The sequence below is a fragment of the Electrophorus electricus genome, chromosome 2 (genome assembly GCF_013358815.1).
Source record: "Electrophorus electricus isolate fEleEle1 chromosome 2, fEleEle1.pri, whole genome shotgun sequence".
Taxonomy (NCBI): Eukaryota; Metazoa; Chordata; class Actinopteri; order Gymnotiformes; family Gymnotidae; genus Electrophorus; species Electrophorus electricus.
In genome coordinates, this window is record NC_049536.1 from 9,916,116 (window position 1) to 9,936,969 (window position 20,854).

The 20,854-nt window shown below is 42.3% G+C and overlaps 1 protein-coding gene across 2 annotated transcripts; it reads right to left on the reverse strand.

Annotated features, from left to right (window-relative positions):
• Positions 1-395: 395 nt before the first annotated feature.
• Positions 396-17,820, reverse strand: LOC113583565 (transcriptional enhancer factor TEF-3-like). Of its 2 annotated transcripts, none has more exons than XM_027019956.2 (11): positions 17,727-17,820; positions 8,905-8,969; positions 7,930-7,980; positions 6,624-6,758; positions 6,362-6,405; positions 6,210-6,268; positions 6,003-6,133; positions 5,676-5,849; positions 2,854-2,994; positions 2,355-2,507; positions 396-1,701 (listed from the first exon to the last, which is right to left on the reverse strand). In XM_027019956.2, exons 1-11 carry the CDS (start codon positions 17,731-17,733, stop codon positions 1,588-1,590), a joined length of 1,074 nt encoding a protein of 357 aa, XP_026875757.1. In that variant the 5' UTR covers positions 17,734-17,820; the 3' UTR covers positions 396-1,587. The 2 variants fall into 2 exon arrangements, with proteins under 2 accessions (XP_026875757.1, XP_026875758.1); XM_027019957.2 differs by lacking the exon at positions 17,727-17,820 and adding an exon at positions 17,178-17,206 and having other exon boundaries at positions 7,918-7,980.
• Positions 17,821-20,854: the final 3,034 nt, after the last annotated feature.

The following is a 20,854-nucleotide window of genomic DNA, read 5'->3' on the forward strand; positions in this document are numbered from 1 at the left end:
CACTGTAACACCATGGTACTTATAAGTTTAATTTTTGTGCGTGATTTCCGAATGCTATATACCACCATCTTCAGTCCACTAGATGGCAATATCGCTATACATCCAGGACCGAGAAAACGCTTACCAGTCCAATCATTCACACGCGTTCTTTTTAAAAAGGTCTTCCCTTTCAGCTCAAAAACTAACAAACCTATTATGTTTTTTTCAGTAGCTAAATTTGCTGATGTTGCACTAAGAGTTTAAATTAGCGAACACTTTCCAAAGGCAAAGAAAGGTCCTTTTTGTTTACTAAATTAGAACGAAGTCTATAGTTCTAAATATTGTAAAAGAAATGCTTGCAAGCCCTTTTTTTTTCTTCCTGCCTTTAAGGTAAGAATGAAAAAGTATCAAATCAGTTCAGAGGCTTCCACACTTGCTTTATTTCTTATACCAATTTGCTATTTTGTGGATTCATCTTCCTCACTGACACAGACAGACTCAAATGAAGGAATCTATTGTCAAATATTGATATGCACAATTCCATGTTTATTTCCCAAATTTTCCTTTGTGCAGACTCATATTGGAACAGTGGGGTCTTTTTTTTTTTTTTTTTTTAAATTTGTTTTTTTGCGTCTGCTTCTGTAAATGTAAAAGAACTCCGGTGGAAGTTCATTCAGAAAAGAACATGGCATGCTTGATTTTCTCCCACGTTGTACATGACCGATATTACATAACAGACTGGAATCAAACAGTGTAAGCCAGTGTTTTCCAGCTGTGTTCCAGAAGGCTCTGCTGCACAGCACATGTTCATGGTTCCCCTGCTCTAATGCCTCTGACTGAGCTGGGAGGGGCTTGACCCTCTGCTAACAATGGGACAGGCAGGCTTGAGCAGGAAACCTCATCACTGTGCAGGAAGACCTACAGCACTCGTCTAGTTCCTATGTTTGTTTGTTTGTTTGTTTACTTACTTGTTCATTTGTGTTTCAATATCTTTATTAATGCTAAATTTTGATGTTTGTCTAAAATTGGCTAAAAGAGAGCCAAAATATCTTAAAAACAATATTATTAAGAATTGGACCAAATGTAACTTCATTTCAGTGTAGAGTACCCTTTTTTTTAAAATCTCCAGCTTGGAGTCTGTAACTGATGTATACATCTCTGGTCACTAGGTGACCACCAGTTTTGGCGCTACCCATGCAACCATGTAAAAAGACACCATAACAAACACTTTAGAGTAAAATTAGATTAAAGAGGACGAAAAAAACATCTTCATGCAAAGTCCTGCCATCATAGGTTCCATTATACAAAAGAAAAACACAGAGATCACAAATGCCTGTCACACTTGAACAGTGACTTTCCACCATTTTATAACATTCCATTTGTGGTTCCGATTCCAGAGGGTTTCAGTAGCAAAGCCTCTCCTGTCTGTGCCTTGGGACAAGCAGTGCCATTGGGTCATTCTGCCCCATGTCCTCATCATCCCTGACTGAACCGCGGGAGGCTGGGACTGCAGTCAGTAGGGGACGCTGCGGTGGTGCTGGTTTGAGCTGTAGTAGTAGTAGTTGTAGTGGTAAAAGTAGGGCTCTGGCCTGGATTTGGGCCTTGGTATCAGTCTTTGACCAGTCTGTAGATGTGATGCTGGGCGCCATGCTCACTGGTTGATACTTCAAATACATATGCCACACATAGCAAAGTCTCCAGTGTGTCCCTGTTAGTAACAACCTGAGACAGACAGTCAGACATGGATGGAAAAGGAAAGACAAAGACAGACAGACATGTGAATTTGCTTAGTCTGAATATCATGACAAGTGGAGTTCACTCTCCATAGTTTATTTAAAAAAAATTACATGAGCAAGCCTTTAATCTGTGATGCGATAAGATTCTCTATGCATTGCATGTGTGCATGCATTCTCGCCTGTATTTGTGTCACTCAGCATCAATCTGGTCTAAATCAGACCACTGAGAACACATTCAGGCCCATGAGTGACTCTTCTATGCTGCTCATTTGGAGCTCAGTAGATCTTTGTCCCAAAGTTGCAATGAGTAGGCAGTGGCCAGTACAGTGGACACCAGTGTTCTAGAACTGTTGTTAAAAACACACTGTTGCTGTGGCAATAGCCTAATTTCCATCCAGCTCAATGCACTTCTCTTTGCCTGGCTGACTCAGGGAGTCAAATGCCACACTTAAGGGGTTAGTTATTGATGAAGTAAAAGAATTCCCCATGGTGCTACAATATTTGCCTCTGGCAGTATATTCATCTTTGCCTCAGCCAAGTGGTTCCTTGAAAAGTCTGCATTGTGCTGGTGTAGGTACAATACAAATGGCTCTGTATTTGTCATGCACAAACACACACATACACAGGCACATTATTTACCTGTAGTATGGTGAAGTTCTCCAATACACTGTTCATCATATATTTCTCTGGGAGATGTTTGAGTTTATGAATGAAGTTGATCATATATTCACACAGAGGGGACCTGTGGATTCTAAATACGTATCGCCCGTTTTCAAACCGTGCATACTCTGTCTGTTGAGAGACAAAGTGGAAGAGAGAGATATTCCTCATTTTGGTAAACCTAATCAGAAATCACATCAGGCTGAGTATAAAGGTTCAGATATATTAGCCAATGTCAGGTAATGTAATTCTTTTGTGATTCATAATGGTTTATACACCTTGAATAAATAGGTGCTACAATCCATGAGCCTCAATGGATCTTTTATGATGTGACATCAAATTTGATAAAAGATCTCATTACAGTAATGTCTGGCTGCAGATAGGTGCATCTCTGCTAACCTGCTAATCTCAGTGCACCAAAGCCACTGGCAATATTGCACTACATTTTTCTTCTGCTACTTCTCCCGTCGGCTCTTACCTCCACTTTCTCCACCACCTGCTTGCCGAAAGAGCACACTTTAGTGGAGGAGGTGATGATCATGTTGTCAGAACTCTCGTACTGGCTTGAGACACCATAGAAAAAGCTACTGTCATCCTGGAGGTTCACGCTCAGGTCCGCCTGCATCAACACAAGGGGCTTTAATGATTGCAGAGCCACTGTCAGCAATCCCATATGCAAGATCTGCTTTGTAGTGCAACAGGTGCACAGTGTCCTTTCAGCCAGGCATCATTCAGACACTGGGGATTTAAATGGAGGCAATCAAGCACATCTCTCTCCATGTTTTCGCAGTAACTGTTTTTGGGTGTGATTTATATAACACCCACCAGGGTAAAGAACAACAACATCTTCTGTCTATAGGCCATAACTTCAAGGCACCCTAGCCTGCTAAGCAAAGATTTGCACACTGTCAAGTTAGGCCTCAGGTTCTGTCAGACTTATTACTTTGTCTTTTCTTTGCTTTCATCCAGAGTGATGCACAAGTGTTAGTTGGAATTACAGTGCTGATTAGCATTCCAGGAACCATTAAGTGACCTGCCTTTAATGCAGGAAGACCGCAAAGGGATTGCAATTAGGAAAGACAAGGATATTAATTCAAGTCTTCCTTTAGTGCCTAAATCCTACTAAGGCCCAGCAGTCTTTTTAACAGCATCGGACCCTTAAATATTAAGCTTCTGGCAGCAAACTAATTTCTTTATGGCTACAGCAAATCTTGCCAGCATGGAACATACCCTGCCTAAACATTTACATTAATGGCATTTAGCTGACACATATCCAAAGCAACTTACAATTATGACCAAGTATAAGTTGAGGGCTAAGGGTCTTGCTTAAGGAATACTTGGCAGTAGTGAGGTTTAAACCAGCAACCTTCCAATTATAAGACAAGCACCTTTACCACTGAGCTACCACTACCACTGCCCCCAAACATACTTGGTCCACCAACCCAGCCTGCTATACACCACATACCACCTGACTGAATTACCTCAGATGACTCTGGCTTAATTTAACAAGAGGAATGTCACAAATTACATCTGGATAAATGAAGTTTAAAAGCTATATGTTGATGGAAATTTCAGTAGATTTTAGAAGTTACAGTGGTCGTGGGGTGAGGTGACCACATATTTGGTCATGTTCTCTGCAGGTCTGGGTTAGGAAAGCCATGTTCTTGTCTTAGCCCTTAACAAAGCAAACAGAAGGCAGGTTCACCTTTTCCCCCCTCTCACTCCCTGCCTCCTAATGCCCCATTATAAGCCCCTGTGCCACCTCTCGCCTCCACCCTCTCTGCTCTCGTCCCTGTCCTTCGCCCTCCCTTATTCCCTCATTTATCTTCATTTCTCAGCTGAACTCGTGCTCCCCCGCTCTCTCTCTTTCTGCGAGGGAATTCATCCAATTACAATCAACATCCCGCAACGTTGCAAATCGCATTACGTCGCCTGGCTCCCTGTGTAACAATTTAGCACGGCCGCCTCAAATCCGATTCCACCAGCACTTCAAAAGCGTGAGGTGATCCGTTAGGACACTCCCGCGGGGTGCAGTGCGAGACAGCGGCCATAGCTGGTGTGGAAATTTAATCTAGAATGCCATAGCTTTGCAGGACCGCCAGGAGGCCTGTCAGCGTTGTCATGGCGACCTCTGCCTGCGGACGCCCAAGTCATGACCCATACTTATAAGTTTATGGAACAGTGCTTATTTATGATAAGATTCTTGGGGCCAGCTTTCTCAACAAAGCCTAAAGCTAGCCCCAGATGAAATACTGTCTGTGGGTGTTGCACTTGAAAATCCTTTTTAGTCTAGGGCTTAACCCACATTGTAGCCCAATATGTTAATCATGTATTTGTCTCTCTCCGCGCACCTACTCTTCTCACTAGGGAATATCTTGTGAGGTCATAACAATAGACACTTTGAAGAGTGGAGACCCCCTGAACAGCACTTCACATGGCTATAAAGTTTTTTTAAACATTTTTTTTAATCAAAGTCTAAGTTGCACTGCAGATGTATTATTAATCAGATACGTACTTAATTACAATTAATTAGAGCTATTAGTGCTTTACAAAATGTATTTAATACGTTAATACTATATAACATTTATGATGTTGTTGTGTTGGGGTAGGTCCACTGTGACTTCAGCCACAAAGTGAAGTGATGAAACAATGCTCAGATTAAATCTATCTATCTATCTATCTATCTATCTATCTATCTATCTATCTATCTATCTATCTATCTATCTATCTATCTATCTATCTATCTATCTATCTATCTATCTATCTATCTACAGGCTGGAGGGCTCTATAAATAGGTGGGTGCGTGTGGTGTGGGATGGTGTAACAGTGAGGGGGACAGGTGGCAAAGCTCAGATTTCGCCACTGAAAGAGTAGACCCTGTCACTCTCCCCAGCTCAAGGCCCTGGAGATCTACATCATCAACAGCTCATTGGTCTCTCAGCTTAACCAACATAGAGAAAACACTTTTGCACTAACACATAACCATTCTCCACTGGGCTCGAATGTACTTAGCAAACAATATATGGTCACATGTCAAAATTTCAGAAGTTGCTGGAACACATTTCAATTACAGGTGGTCCAGAGGTTCATTAGGTTCACCTCACGGCTTCCACTAATTCATGTCTGAAAACTTGTTCCTTCCTTTCTGCATTTTGCAAATCTGATAACCTGATAACCTGATAATCGAAATCAGACAGAGCAGAGGAGAGTACCAGCTTCAGCAGTGGCTCAATCCTATCAGGAACCTCAGCACTTAGGGGCCCAATCATTGACACATTAATGGTTTTTGATTGATCTCACCCAGAACTTGACAAGGAAGAATGCATTTGCTGGCCCTTTCTCAAAGAGTTCCTTCAGCCCGCCTTTCTTCTCAGGGAACTTGTCGTAGATCTGCCGGATGTCCACAGCCTCCAGATAAGGATCAGAAAACGTGGGGTTTGACTGACCAATGTGCACAAACAAGTGCTTATTAAACTGCGCAGAACACAAAGGACAGATGAGAGAGTAAAGGAACTAGTAAAAAGAGAGTAAAAACATTCTGTATATGATAATTTGGCAATTGTGACTGAGCAGTGTGAATTCTTTGGAAGCCTAACACATCTAACACAGCAGAATGAATGTTCTCACATTTTCTGGATCCTGCGGTTGCTCTAGAAAAGCAGAGAACTCCAACATGCGCAGCTTGGAGCTGGCAATACTTCTGCCCTGCCAAGGAGGAGCACTAGGGGACATAGTCAGACCTGATGTGCTCTCGTAACCTGAGGAGTAGAAGCAAACTTAGCAAAGTGATATATTTTTTATGTCTCATAAAACTAGTCTGAATACCATACAGACCTGTGATAGGTGGACCTGTGGTTTGCATGACATAGTTCTGTTGTGAAAATGGCTTGATGCTAAATGGACAAAACAATCACATACTTTATTTCCAAAAACTCTATATTTCTTACATGTCAAACTTTATTTTGTGTTGTGAAACTGTGACTTACTCCTCTGTAGGTGCAGGTTGACCTGGAATTGTGCCATGCCAAAACTAAAAGGAAAAAACGTGATCACCATTCATCACTAAACAAATAAGTTACACATTGTACAATGTCTCACTGATGACAGTTTGGCCAATGAAAGCTTTTCACAAACGTTTGTTCCCCAGATATTCACTTCTCAAGCATCCACCAAATATCACTAAACTCTCAGTAGGTGGTAAAACAAGAATGCTGTTTAATTCCAGTTAACTTCTGTGACTGAACTCACCCCACCAGAGCCTGGGTAGGGAGGTCGTGGAAGTCCCTGCAGAGCCATCTTGTTCTGGAAGGCAGTAGCAGATATGATCTGAGCTGATGACATGTTTGCCATGCTCTGGAGGGCCTTGTCTTTGGCTGCCTGGTCCTGTCCAAAAAGAGAAGACAGTGGTGACATCACCAGAAGACTAGATGACACCTCAATTCAATTAATGGGTGGCAGTAACATTAGAATGAATTTCAAATAATGCACTTAATGCTCAATGTTGAAGACTAACTCCGTCATGTAGAGCTTAAACCTTCATCTGTATTTATAACTTAATTATAGTAGATACTAAAAGGAGGAAGCTTTATGTAGTAACAGTGCCACGTAGTTGAATTCACAGTAGTATTTTGAAAATATTTATGTTTATGGATCTGAAGGATCTTGTGTTCTGAAGAAGGTTGCTGTTTGTGACAAGTGATTCATGGCCTTTTTTCAGAGAGAAAGGTTATGCCTCTTGCTGAATGGGGCAGTCTCTGGGAGGGGGAGATTCAACTTTATGGCCCTGGCAAAGTGTGGCTAGTGCTGACAACCTGCCTATTACTCCTGGAGGTCAAACCAAGAACTAGAATCTCCAGCATTATGAAATCCCAGAGCTATCCTGGAGAAACAAAAAGTGGAAAAGCACCGCCCACCGGCTGCAAATCCTAATCATTAGGCATGAACAGGGACTTCTAAAAAAACCAGAATTTATAAGGAGTTCTACCTTTTTAAATGAATTATTCTTTCACTAAAATGCTTAACTAACAATAATTTTAGAAGCAGTGCAGACTGCTTCCTTTAGCCTAGATATGGCCAGCATATGTGACACAAAGACGCAAAGTCGATGGCTTGGCTTAGCAGCTGTGGAGTCCTTGAAGCATGACAAGCCAACGCATTCTTCTGCCTTGACTGGACCAGCCCTGCAGGCATAGCTGAAATATGGGCATGTGCGTGTGTCTGTCACTGCTCTCAGTTTCAGAAATGCATTTAAAAGGCCTGTCAGTGGTAGCCTTGTGACCAGCTCCAGCTCTGACAGCTGGGCCACGGTGGCTGTCAGCCAGTGGGAGTGTAAGGCAACTTTACCTTGTGATGAAAGACATTAAAGAGTGAAAAGATAGGAACTGCAAGAGGTCAAACCCAGCCCTCCTATGCTAGGTCAGAGGGTTATAAAATGTCTTATTACACATTAAGTATGCATGCAATAAAACTGATGAAGTTAGTTACAGTGTGAAGAAGGAGTGAAAATTTGGTAATGGGTGATCCATCTCAGGAGGGCCACTACCTTCAGTTTCACCTGTATCTCCCGAGCCTTCCTCCGCGCTAGCACCTGGATATGACTGGACACCTACACAAAACAACACTCTCTGAGTCAGCTGCTCAAATTCAGTACATATAACAGTACACAACAGATTTATCATATCAAGGAAAAAGGCTGATGCAGCAAAACCAGGAGGTAACATTTATAGCAAGACTGAGCACATCACTTATAACCACATACTTGAAGGAAATTTAAATCTGATCTGACAGTCATGGAAAGATAATTGCCACATTAAGAAAGTGTTGCGGTATAGCTAGAGTTGCTTGTTCTCTCCCACAGCACCAACAGGCTACACTTCTGTAACGTGAGTAGATCTGAATATTCTGAGTAACTAGGGTTATATGTTATACTTACATTTCCTATATACCCAATATTGACATGTATATTCACTTTTTGGGAAGTTTGTTCTAATTAATTCAGTTTTTTAAGTGTTTGATCTCTCTTTCTCTGAAGTCGTATCTCTAAAATCAAATTCCAGCATTCCCATATCCATCCTTTCCTGTTGTCTCCTTCCCTGAAGAGGAGGGGTTAGGGCTCTTGTTTATGGCCAGCTCTGGATGAGATCAAATACCAGCAGAAAAGCGATCAGATTCCTGACCCCTTCCAAACTCCAGGCAACCGGCCCAGGCGTGCCCCTGATTGTGACCTTGCGGTCTGGAAGAGGACGGCTAGCTGTTGCCCTAACGAGCCAGGCTACGTGAGGTGCTGAAGAGATACACCGCTATTTGATCCAGCAGCATCTGCATGTGGGTCCTAATGCGGTAAATCACACAGCCAGACTCTGTTTCACCGTGGAGGCTCAAAGGGGCCAGATTTTCACACTCCCTCTGCATTGTAGCTGGGACTGGAATTAAGTTTTTTTTCAGTTTGTCCATTCAATTGCTGACTTTTCATAGGTTATAATGAAGTCAGCATACAACAAGATGCATGCTACATTGAACACTTTCTCACCTGCTTCCGCGTCCGCGTTTTTCCTGTTCGTAGTTTGATGTAGCGTGCTATTAGCTCATTCCGTCCTAGCAAAAGAAGCAAGATTCAGACTCTTAGCATGCTGAATTCTGAGTGTTCCCAATTTCAGCCCGCATTACACTAAACCAGCTGAGCAAGCGATATGATGCATTCTAATACCAGTGTCAACTGAGATGTGTATACCAGGCCCTGTAGAATATGATGTTAGAAGCAGATGGTATGGCAAAGGTATGTCAGTAGTTGTTGAGGAAGTAGATATTTAAAGTTTAAAAGTTTATTTAGCCAAACACATCATAACATTCCTTACTCTCTTGGCTCCATTTTTTTAGTTTGTGTGTGGGGGTTTATGTTTTGTGCTTTGTCCAGATGAATTTTAGTGCAGGTTGCAGCATTATTGCAACTGTTTATTTGAACATGATTAGATAAGATTAGAGCTTGGGCATCTGTTATAGTGTAAGCGAGACACACAGAGAGAAAGTGGGATAGAGGAAGAAAGTGGCTGTGTGTGCACGTGAGCGTGTGTATGTGCATGTCTGAATGTCTGCATGAGAGAGAAAGAGAGACATATACAGCACCAGGTTTATGAAGCAACCCTGGCTCAGGGAAGCTGTATGGTAGGTGGGGTGTGTGTCAATGTTTATGGAATATGCCAGTACTCCTGCCATAAATCTCAAGGCTTGTTTCTCCAGCTGGGCTCCAGTTACCAGTTAGGATGGCTCTCAGCACTAGTCATGTGGCTGCAGGTCCTCACAAACCCCCTCTCTACCCTCAGCAGCTCTTGAGTGTGTCACGCCCATCTACTTGCCCTGTAGGTCTTCTTTATGGTGAAAACAAAGCCATGACGTGATCTAGGGAAGATAATCGGGCTGGGAGAATGGCCTCAAAAGTTCTATATTTGCATGGGAGTTGAGGGGAGGTTGGCGTGTCTGGTGGCTGGCACCTCCTTTCACTGATCAGAAAACAGTTACCCTATTGACAAAGGTTAACTCCCAATGACGAAGATTAAGATTTGGGTAGAGGAGACTGCTCTTAGACTTATGGGAGACTCCCTCTTGTGCTGGTGACAGCAGTCGGCTAAAGGGGTCTGACTGAGCAAGGCGAAAGGTTCCCAGTGAGGTTCTGCCAGGCAATAAAAGTGGCTGGATTCAGCTTGGAGATGATTCCACCTGGCAGGGCTTTTTCCGCTTTGAACACTTCTCTAAAGCTCCACAAGGTCTCAGGTTCTATTAGAAGATGTTTGCATAAGTGCCAGTTTTCCACGACTCAAACTTTGATCCCTTATGATGATGACAATGTGCCAGACTAAAAGCAGACTGTAAATCTTTCAGGCCATTGAAAAGCTTTACAAGTTGTATACAACAAAAGGAAAGGAAAGATACAGTTCATTGAGCTACGATTGAACACTGTAATTAAGATTTAATTCAGCTAATTTCTGTAGTCTATATATACCTCAATCCTTTGAAATGTACTTGTGTGATGACAGGATGTCTATGAAAGCAAAACTTTCACTGTTCACTTTTAAAACCATTATAGACTCTCAAAACTAAGACAAAATCCAAAGCTAAAACTAATACAAAATGATTGCTTACCTTCTTCATACACTGCCAGATAGGCACAATAACTTCCTAAATAATTTGATAAGAAGGAATATTCAGAGCAATAATTGGACAGTGACAGTTCTTTTTGTTTTGGCTCTGCACTCGAGTCCATTGGATTTGAAATGATACAGGGACTATAAGAATAAAGTGCAGACTGTGGATTGAATGTGGTATTTACTGCTCTGTTGGGTGAACTAGGTAGTAATCAAAGGCCTTTTTATTTATAAACTTTCCCGTTTCATGGCACCAAAAGTAATTGGTCCAATGAGATTTGATGAGTTTTCAGGCATTTTACTTTTTGATGGTCGTTTACACATCAACGCCCATATCCTGAATATTGTTCTTAAAACGTGCAAAAGTCTGTCTGCATTATTGAAAGTATTCATTGGTCATCTGTTACCTGTTAGTTTTGACAACACCTGAATGGTAAGGGCATACCTGATACTCTGAGGTGTTTCTGTTTGCTTTACTGCCCTGCAGGATGACAGACAACTGCACAACTGTGAGTAGAAACTTCAAATCTGAATTAATTACATCTAGATCCTGAAATATAAATTAATGATGCAATGACAGAGAGGTGGTGAAGAAAGAACTAAATCATAGTTCAATTAACTATGGTCCCCTGAAATGTGGGATAGTGTATAAGTACTGTGATTGTTATATGGTGCACCCTATATAAATGTACGTATCTCTGATCTTTTTTTTGTCATGACTCTTTAGAAAATTATTCAGTGCATTATAAAGTCTTGCATTTCAGCAAGATTCAGTTTGATTATTCTGGTATAATTCAGAATTATTTTTAAATTCTGTCACAGCTAAATGCAGAGGATCTACTATTTTCCATAATTGCTTCATGACCAACACCAGAACAACACTCTGGATGCAGATGTAGTGGGTTTGCATGTTTGAAAAGCTTGAGATCTCAAAGGGTTCAGCCAAGCAGTGAGCACATACTTTAACGAATATTATTGTAATCGATTACAGTCCATTTTAATATTCTAAAGTTGATGCAGTTGACTTGTCTCATGATACTCACTACAGAAAATTACATTAATGTGAATGAAGGTATGACAATTTTATTTAGAGAATTGGCTGTATTTATGTTTTTAATTCCCTGTGGGTTTGTCAAGCCACCTAAAACAGAAGCTAGCAGGAGAGATGGTGATTTCAGATGGAGCGTGGAACTGAGAGAGGAAAGAAACCTTTCTGCAGCAGAAAAACTGGGTGGGGCAGTCTAAATAAAGACCTTTTTTGAATATATATTTTACTATCTAGTGATCCTTAAGAATCATGACACTAATTAAGAGCATTAATAATCTACTTTGTTTACGCAGGGTGAGAGGTGAGAGAGAGCAAAACAAACAGACGGGGGGAAATGTCAGGGCCAATATGTGTGTGTGAGACTCAGCTGTGTCTGTGTGTGTGTGTGTGTGTGTGTGTGTGTGTGTGTGTGTGTGTGTGTGTGTGTGTGTGTGTGTGTGTGTCTGGGTCTGGGTCTGTGTCTGTCATGTTGTCCACTGGAACAGAGCCAGGGGCAGTCATTCATTGGCAGAGTCTGAAGCACAGTCTTGGGAGGGTGGCTAGCCATGGCTACCTGAAACCTGCACACACACACACACACACACACACACACACACACACACACACACACACACACACACACACACACACACCTACACACACTCACACACACACACACACACACACACACACACACACACACCTTAGACCTCTCCTCAGGAGCACAGAAAAAGGTCACAGGGGACAGAGTCAGTGACATGTTAAGAAGCGTTAACCTTCACAAGGCCCTATACCCAATAAATCCATCTGACCCTTTAAATGCTCTGTCTGTCTCTTCTCCTTCTAATTATGTCTGTTTCTAGGTCTCTCTCTAGGTCTCTCTCTAGGTCTCTCTCAGTGCAGTCTCCCCTCCTCTCTCCTCCTCTGCACATTCCTCTCATTCCTAAGCTCTGAGTTCTCTTCAAACTGTGTCCTGCATCTGCTCAGCACGGAAGCAGGGGCAGTGGACACACAAACATACACACAGAGACACACACACACAGAGAGACACACACACACACACACAGACACACACAGACACACACACAAACACATGCATGTATGTTCAACAATACACACGCTACCTATAAATGGCCCTAAGTAGCCTGTGGCCTCAGAAACATCCTTTTAAATCATTGCATGTGAAGAAGTGCTTAAATCTGCACTCTTATTACCTCAGATGATGTGGAGGGTGGGTTACAGATTCAATTGTAGATTGTGTGTGTGTGTGTGTTTTTTTGTGTGTGTGTGTGTGTGTGTGTATGTGTGCGCGTGTGTGTGTATATATGTATGTATGTATGTATGTATGTATGTGCATTGTGTGTGTGTGTGTGTGTGTGTGTGTGTGTGTGCATATATGTATGTATGTATGTGCATTGTGTGTGTGTGTGTGTGTGTGTGTGTGTGTGTGTGAGTGTGTGTGAATGGGAAGGGAAGAGAGAGGAAGGGACAGTAGTAGAATCTGTTGCCCATACGCTACATCTGTTGCCCATACGCTCTCCTCAGAGAGGCATATTGGGGTTTCAGGAATCTGAAGTCTGAGTGAGACTTCCTTTCTGACAGAACAAAACATTGCACAGTATCACAGACTTTGGAGCAAACCAGCTGTCTAAGTGTGTGTTTGTGTGAGCGTGTGAGTGTGTTTGAGTATCCAGAACAATCTTGCATATATTCAGTTTTATGCTTTCTTTCCCATTTTGCAGGGCTGGCATATAAATATAAATAATAAAGAAGCACAGACAGTACTATCAAAGTGCAAAAAGGTGCATGATAAAACAGCTATTATAAATTGCTGAATTTTAAGTATGTTTGGTTGAACAGATCTAATGGGAATTAAGAGATTAGCACGACTTATGCAATCATTAGCACTGTATAACCACCTCAGCTACAAGCTTTGTATTCAGTAAAAACTTTGAGAGGCATTCAACATTCATTCTCCAAATACTAAATTGCTACAGTTTTTACTAGTTGCACAATAATAAAGAGCTGAAGTCATGGACCATCCTAGTAGTCAAAAAGGCTTTGTGTCAAACTGCTGGCATGTGTAGAGCTGTTTGTCCCCTGCTCAGAGAGCTCGGCTGGATCTATTGCCATGGTGCTGACACTGAGGCCAGTAGATCTCTTACGATCCCCACTGAGGCCAATAGATCTCTTACAATCCCCACTGAGGCCAATAGATCTATTACGATCTGCATTTTGCCACTGCTGGTGTTGGTCGCAGTTCATTCTACATTATACTATATACTATATTCTTCATTGGTATGTTTGAAATAAATCATCAAATACACCACATGAGCACAAGCCAATCATTTACAACAGATACTCTCATGATCTCATAGAGAAGATGTGATTAATCAGTCTGATTTTAGTGTCTCCAGCTACATGCTAAAACACACTTTAAATAAAGGGTGTGCTGGAAGCCTACTCAATGAAATGAGCATCAAACAGACCACTGAGCAAAGCAGAGAATTTGCATGATTTCTCTGATTGTTAAGTGTCACAGTATATTTATGCATGCTTCACATGTGTGTCCCCAAACCCCAGAGCTCTCTGTGTTGTATACACTTAGGCTTACTAGTATGTCTTTTGAAATCATTTGTAAGCTTGCAGAGGACTGTGGGTGGTCTAATCTGCTTTAATACTGTTGATTTATTTTCAGAGGCAATCTGCTACATTGCACTTATTGCTTTTTAACATAGAACAACTTTGAAAGAGACAGGAAAATATGAGACAGTGTAACAAAATAGAAAAAAAAATTGTCAGAGGTCACAGCAGAATACTCTTCACAGGATAATTGAAGGGGTGTTCTAATACAACCAAATGGAAAGATGAAGGCAACACACAACAGAGACTGGCCCAGTGTACCCAGCCTATGGAAGGCACATAGGAAAACAGACCGACAGAGAGAGCAGCATACAGTCTATGTGACAGCCAGATAGACAAACAGATATTTAAACTAGCAGCCATATAAACAGATGGGGGGTTGGGGGGGTAAAAACAGACCAACAAGGGGAGAAATAAACAGACAACTAGGGTAAGAGACGGGTATTTGCAGAATTACTGCTGCATTTCTTTGAAGGCTGAAATCACTTGCACAACCAAAGGTCAGGAAGACATCTAAGGATACTAGTGAAATCTAAGGTTACTAGCAGGCCTGCATCATGTAAGCAGCAGACTGCATGAGCTGCATTAGCTAGCTGAAGTGGACGGCTGGCAGCTCTGCTACTAGGGTGTGAGCCAGCTGCACCTCATGTGCATGATTGTGTGTGTGTCTGAGAGAGAGAGAGAGAGAGAGAGAGAGAGAGAGAGAGAGAGAGAGAGAGAGAGAGAGAGAGAGAGAGAGAGAGAGAGAGAGAGCACTCATTAGAACTCATCCTCACCCACAGACAAATCTCTCACTTAGCTGGTAGAGTTGGAGTCTAGGTGAGGGTTAGGCTGGTTTTTCCATCTCTCTCTCTCTCTCTCTCTCTCTCTCTCTCTCTCTCTCTCTCTCTCTCTCTCTCTGACTCACTCTCATCAGAAAACTAATTACAGTCAGAACAAATAAGAGAAAGCAAAGCTAAATATTACATTCTCTAAATGTCTACCAAGTGACTGCAATGTCCTTCAATGTTGCTGGGAGCTTTTTACATGAAGGCCATGTACAATGAGCTTTGCTTTATCTTTATAAATGTGTTTCCGAAAACTGGCATACTTTGTGACATACACTCATTGTAGCAACACTTTTGTCTTTCCTTGACAAGTTCCTCACAGGTGAAGTAGTCCATTAATTACTTCTCTTGCTGCTAGATGATTGGGAACCATTAAGCCATGGCAAAAGTGTTTCCTCTCAGCAGTTGGGTGTGTAATTTTATGGGTCGGATGAGGGACAGCACTGGGTGAAAGCCTTACAGTACAGCATCTGTGGAAGCCAAGTAATGTTTTCATTGGCAAAGCCTGTCAAATTTTATCCCACCACACCAAGAGCAAGATGATTTCTGTCTCACTTAACGGGATAATGATAGATGAGCATAATGGCCAGGGGGTATGCAAAGAATTGTGGGGAAAAAATGCCACAAATGTTTGAGGACAAGTCCATGACATTCTTCTCCTCTATAAAATGTAGTCTCTGGCTAGCAGAGGAATGCAGTCATATTTGCAGGGATTTTTACAGCTGATACAGCCTGATGTGGCTGCATCTGTCTGCACCTTACAGGGGAAGAGGGTCAATGCTCTACCAATGTGCCATGCACAGTGTAGGCAGACACTAGCACCATCCCTTCAACATGGATCATCACAGCAAATCACTGCAATGAATGAAGTTCTGTTCAGACTCCTCCAACCACATTTGGGTCCGACTGTCTCCACTGGACGGGGGAACCGAGAGCTGGCTTGAGCTTTCTGGCCAGACATGGCATGTGAAGTCCCGTGGCTGAATCTCCAAGCAGTGAAAGGGGAACATGTGCAGGATCATGTGGTGAAGGCAGCCTGAAGAGCACACAACATGCTTCAACCAGTCTTCTCCATGCTCTCCAAGACATTTCCCTCCCTGGACTGCCTCAGGATTTTGGGCTATCATGCTGAGAGGAGACGTGCATGAAGCAGGGGGATTACTGATATTGAGCTGTGGCGTTTCTGCATGACGCAAACTGAAGGTTGAAGATGTTATTTCAGCACTGGGGATTTCCATTGGGAAGACATGTGGTGTGGAACACTACGACTCCAGGTAAGAGTGTGACAGTAGGGTCAACTGAAGGTAAGAGTGTGACAGTAGTAGTTAACTCTTATCTCACTGAATTTGGAGGTTCATGTAGGACTGCAGAGGAGAGAAGGTTATTGAGTCTCTCTCTCTCTCTCTCTCTCTCTCTCTCTCTCTCTCTGACTTATATCATAAATCTTGTTTTGTCTGCAGTGTTGAGCTAGTTGGAAGGGGAGCAGCTGTAGGTGACCTGAAGGTCACATACACACAAACACACATTGACGGACTGACTGGGAGTGAGTGTTGTGGGCCAGGGAGTGGTGTGTGTGTGTGTGTGTGTGTGTGTGTGTGTGTGTGTGTGTGTGTGTGTGTGTGTGTGTGTGTGTGTGTGTGTGTTGGAGAAGGGGCATATAGGCATAGGGCAGAGGACAGGTGCAGGGCCCAAGACTGGCTTTCTTCCCCTGATGTTTATCCGTCTCTCTCTCACCCCCACCCCCCACACACATCATCGCACATGCTCAAAGGGTAAACGTCTATTCTGGTCTCCAGTTACAGCCACATTGCCTTGAACCCTGAGTTCAGGCCAAGCACATGCCATTCCTCACACTCCATGACGCTCCCTATCCTCTGCTCACCCCTCCCCTCCTCCCCCACACACATCGGTCCCTCCACACCATGCCTCAGGGAGGACGAGGGCAATGGAACCACCCCCAAAACTGCCCCCAATGCCCTGCACCTGCCATCGCTCCTCCAGCAGTCCAGCTCCAGGCTTTATGCAGTTAGCATTAGCTCATGCCGTGGCTCAGGGGACACGGGCCAAAGAAGTGGCCAATGTGTGATGACAGATCGTATGTGACGAAAGGCCCAGCACACACACACACACAAACACGTCCATACACATCCTCCTTCTCCTCCTCCACCTCTCTGCCCCTCTGCCTTCCACCCGTCCTTCCGCCCGGGCGAGAGTCCTTCCACTGGCCCTTATCAAACACCAGCCGACCATCACCAAGTCATCTGTTATCTGTCCATCTATCGACAGCTCCCGAACAGGCATATGGAGACATAGCAAAAGATACATAGTCTCTATTTCTGTTGTCTATAGCTCATATGAAGAAATGAAGAGGCACATGGACTTATTGCTGTTCTGTCTGTGATTTGTTAACTGTTGGCTTTGAATGTGGATAAAAAAAAAAACATCAAAGGGTCGTATGACAGCTTTATAGAAGCAAAAGTGAAATGAATTTTATTTTGGATATGCTGCTCAAAAGCAAGGCAGCTTGACAGGCCAGACAGAGGGGAGAAATGAGCACCCACCAAGGTCAAGGAGAGACATTAGAACCATGAGGTGTTGGATGGACACAGATCTGCTTCAGGTCATATGTGTGTCATTAGTTAGATTCTCGGACGCGCCACCAGACACTCTCACACACCATATAACAGAACAGAAGGAGAAGGCGGGACAGGCGTACCGTACATCTTGCCTTCATCTGAGAGGATGATCTTGCGCCGGCCGCAGGGCGGGTAGATGGCCAGCGCCTCCTGGAAGCTCTGCTCAATGTCGGGGCTCCATACACCCTCTGCATCGTTTTCCAAAGGCTTGTCCAAGGTTTCACTCAGCTCCTCGCTGGCGCCCCCTGGAGAGGGGGCTGATACCCACTCTGCAGACAGGGTGGTGGTGGGCGGGTACAGGGTAGATGTGATGGAGGGGTGGGTCACCAAGGTGTAGGGAAGTGGTGGTGGGTGGAGTTCCACCTGACCAGAGAGGATAGGTGACTAATCCTGAGGACGAAAGGTGAAAAACTAAGAGTTAAATGGAAACAGGAGAAATTAATATGATAAAACATCCCTGCACCCATTTTATGCCAAATAAAATTATATGAGAGATAATTTCTTTAAGTTCACTGCCATCACACTACTAGTAGTTGAACAATGCTATACATTAGAAATAGGAACTACTCTAGAGGAATAGTTTATCAAACAGTATGCCACAATCTTTGATTGAAGGATTGTGTCGGTTGCAAAATTATTGCCTATATCCCAAGATGTATTAATCCCAGTTAGAATAAACACCTCAGATCAAAAAATTGAGAAACTGCAAAACACTTTATCAGTCTCCATTGTGCTGAGGCTTTTATGGGCTGTCTGCCTCAAATTAAATCTGATGGGAAAAGGTCTGATAACATCTAAAGTGCTGTCTGATAATACAAATGACATGATGCATGCAATTAAACCAGACTGTAGTGGTGAAAATCATGTTGCTAATGGCTTCTTCTACTGCTCCTTTTATAGGCTGAAAAGGGACCAGTTCAAGAGAAGAGAAGAGATGAGAGGAGATTTCCAATCAGCTATAAATACTATCCTATACCTAAATCCACTCAAACTTTTTGCACATCTTTGTTCTACGCATTTTTGTTCTCTTTCCTTGGACTGATCTGTGAAGTTTATTTATTTTGGTTTATGGGTTCTGTTGTCAAGTCAACTTTCCAGACATTTTGTTAGCTAATAAAACAGAATGTGTCTAAGCACATTAAACTGAGCTGACAGATAATTGTCTCAGGACCAATCTATGGAAAAATACTTATCATTGCCATCTAACATCATTAAACTCCAGGAAAACAGTGGTTGTATATGAAGTGCCTTATAGGATAACTGGTGACCGGTGAAGATATGAGTTGTCAGAAGGTGGCGAGTGTGAGTAGTAGTGTGACTTCTCCTGCTTCATGTCACTTTAAATATACTGTGACATACTGATGATCTATCTATAAAAGAACAGGCTTTCAAAACATGAAGTCATCAGAAAGCATAATTGAAATTTTTCCAGTGGTAATAACTGTGAATCTTTGAATGGTGAACTTTACTGGATCACTTCTTTTTTCAAATAATTCTGTGACAGTATGGGTTAAAAACTGTAATGCACCATAAACATTTAACAGAACTGTGTGTGTGTGTGTGTGTGTGTGTGTGTGTGTGTGTGTGTGTGTGTGTGTGAGAGAGAGAGAGAGAGAGTGCGTGAGTGAGTGAGTGAGTGTTCGAGTGTTCATGTACAGGAAAAGGAAGAGTTACAGCATGTCATGTCTGTGTGATTCAGTGGCCCTCTTTCCTCTGAGCCCTTCTGACAGAGTTCCAGCTTCATCGCAGTCCTAATCAGTGGTCACTGCAACAGGCAACAGTAGAGGCTAGACCTTTTAAAACAAACACTAAGTGCATTTACAGTGCTCTGGGTCTAAATCTTTTAAAACAGGCACTACACTCTGTGCTTTTACAGTGCTCCAGCTCCTACAGTCCTACATTCAAGTCACTGCAGCCTACTAGAGATAAATCTCACACAGGAGCGAAAAAAATATCAACCCGGCATCTCCTGAAAAGATGACTAGCAAGAGCATGTAACAGCTGATTTTAACCCAAGCCCATAAGCTTACATTTGAAATATATACACACATATCAACACTCTCTCTCTCACACACACACACTCACTCTTTCTCTCTCTCTCTCTCTCTCTCTCTCTCTCTCTCTCTCTCTCTCTCACACACACACACACACACACACACACACACACACACACACATACATATATATATATATATATATATATATATATATATATATATATATATATATATATATATATATATATATATATATATATATATATATATATATATATATATGCACATATGTATAAATACAGGTTACAGGTTACCACGAATACTATGGGTTGTGTATACACTGAAGCTAATGTAGAAGACAGGTTTATTGCCATTCCATGTTCCATCATGTCATAATTTACAGGAAATGTCAGCTTGTTGGGAAAAGCTGTTCAACTGAAAATAGTGTACATAACACTGGCTCATACGTTTATTAAACCAACTCAGGCTTAATCTGTTCTGACTGGGTTTTTTTTAGAATAGATAGTGCTAGAATAAAGTCATGAGTTTTCAAAAGTTAGCAGAACTGGATAAATACAAGACGAGGTCTGTGGTTTAACGTCTAGTCTTTAATGAGATTAAAATGGAGAGTTGTGGAAACAGGGAGTAGACCCAAAATATATCTCAGTGTTTTGTATGATTTAATGGTAGTGTTTTAGGACACTTAATACTGTGGAACTTATTAAAGCTTAACAAGACATGTAATGTAACACAAAGGTATAAACTCCAGCATGGAGTGTCTGGTTTATATAGGCCTGTCAGGTCTGTTATAAACCATCAGTGTGGTGTTGTTTAGGTGTGAAGGAGCAGGGCTAATTACCCTAACCTCATAAGCAGTGCCATCTCACACACACACAGAAGAAGAACAGGGAGAGAGGGAGCTGTGTTTAAGGTTGCAAAGAAAACACATGTACCTGGACACACACATGTACCTGGACATACACATAGTGGTGTCCTACAACATTAAATTCAGTGTAATGCAAATTGCGGGGTGTAAATGCAATACAGTAAGAGTTCATTCAGCACGGCTTTAGTGGGCACTATAAAACTCAGTAACTTTGACAGCCAGACTTTCCCTTGAGTTGTGTCAACCCCACTAATGAGAATCAGGTGTGTAGAGCCGTATCCAGGTTATATTCAGCATCTTAGACGAGACTCTGAAAGCTTCTCCT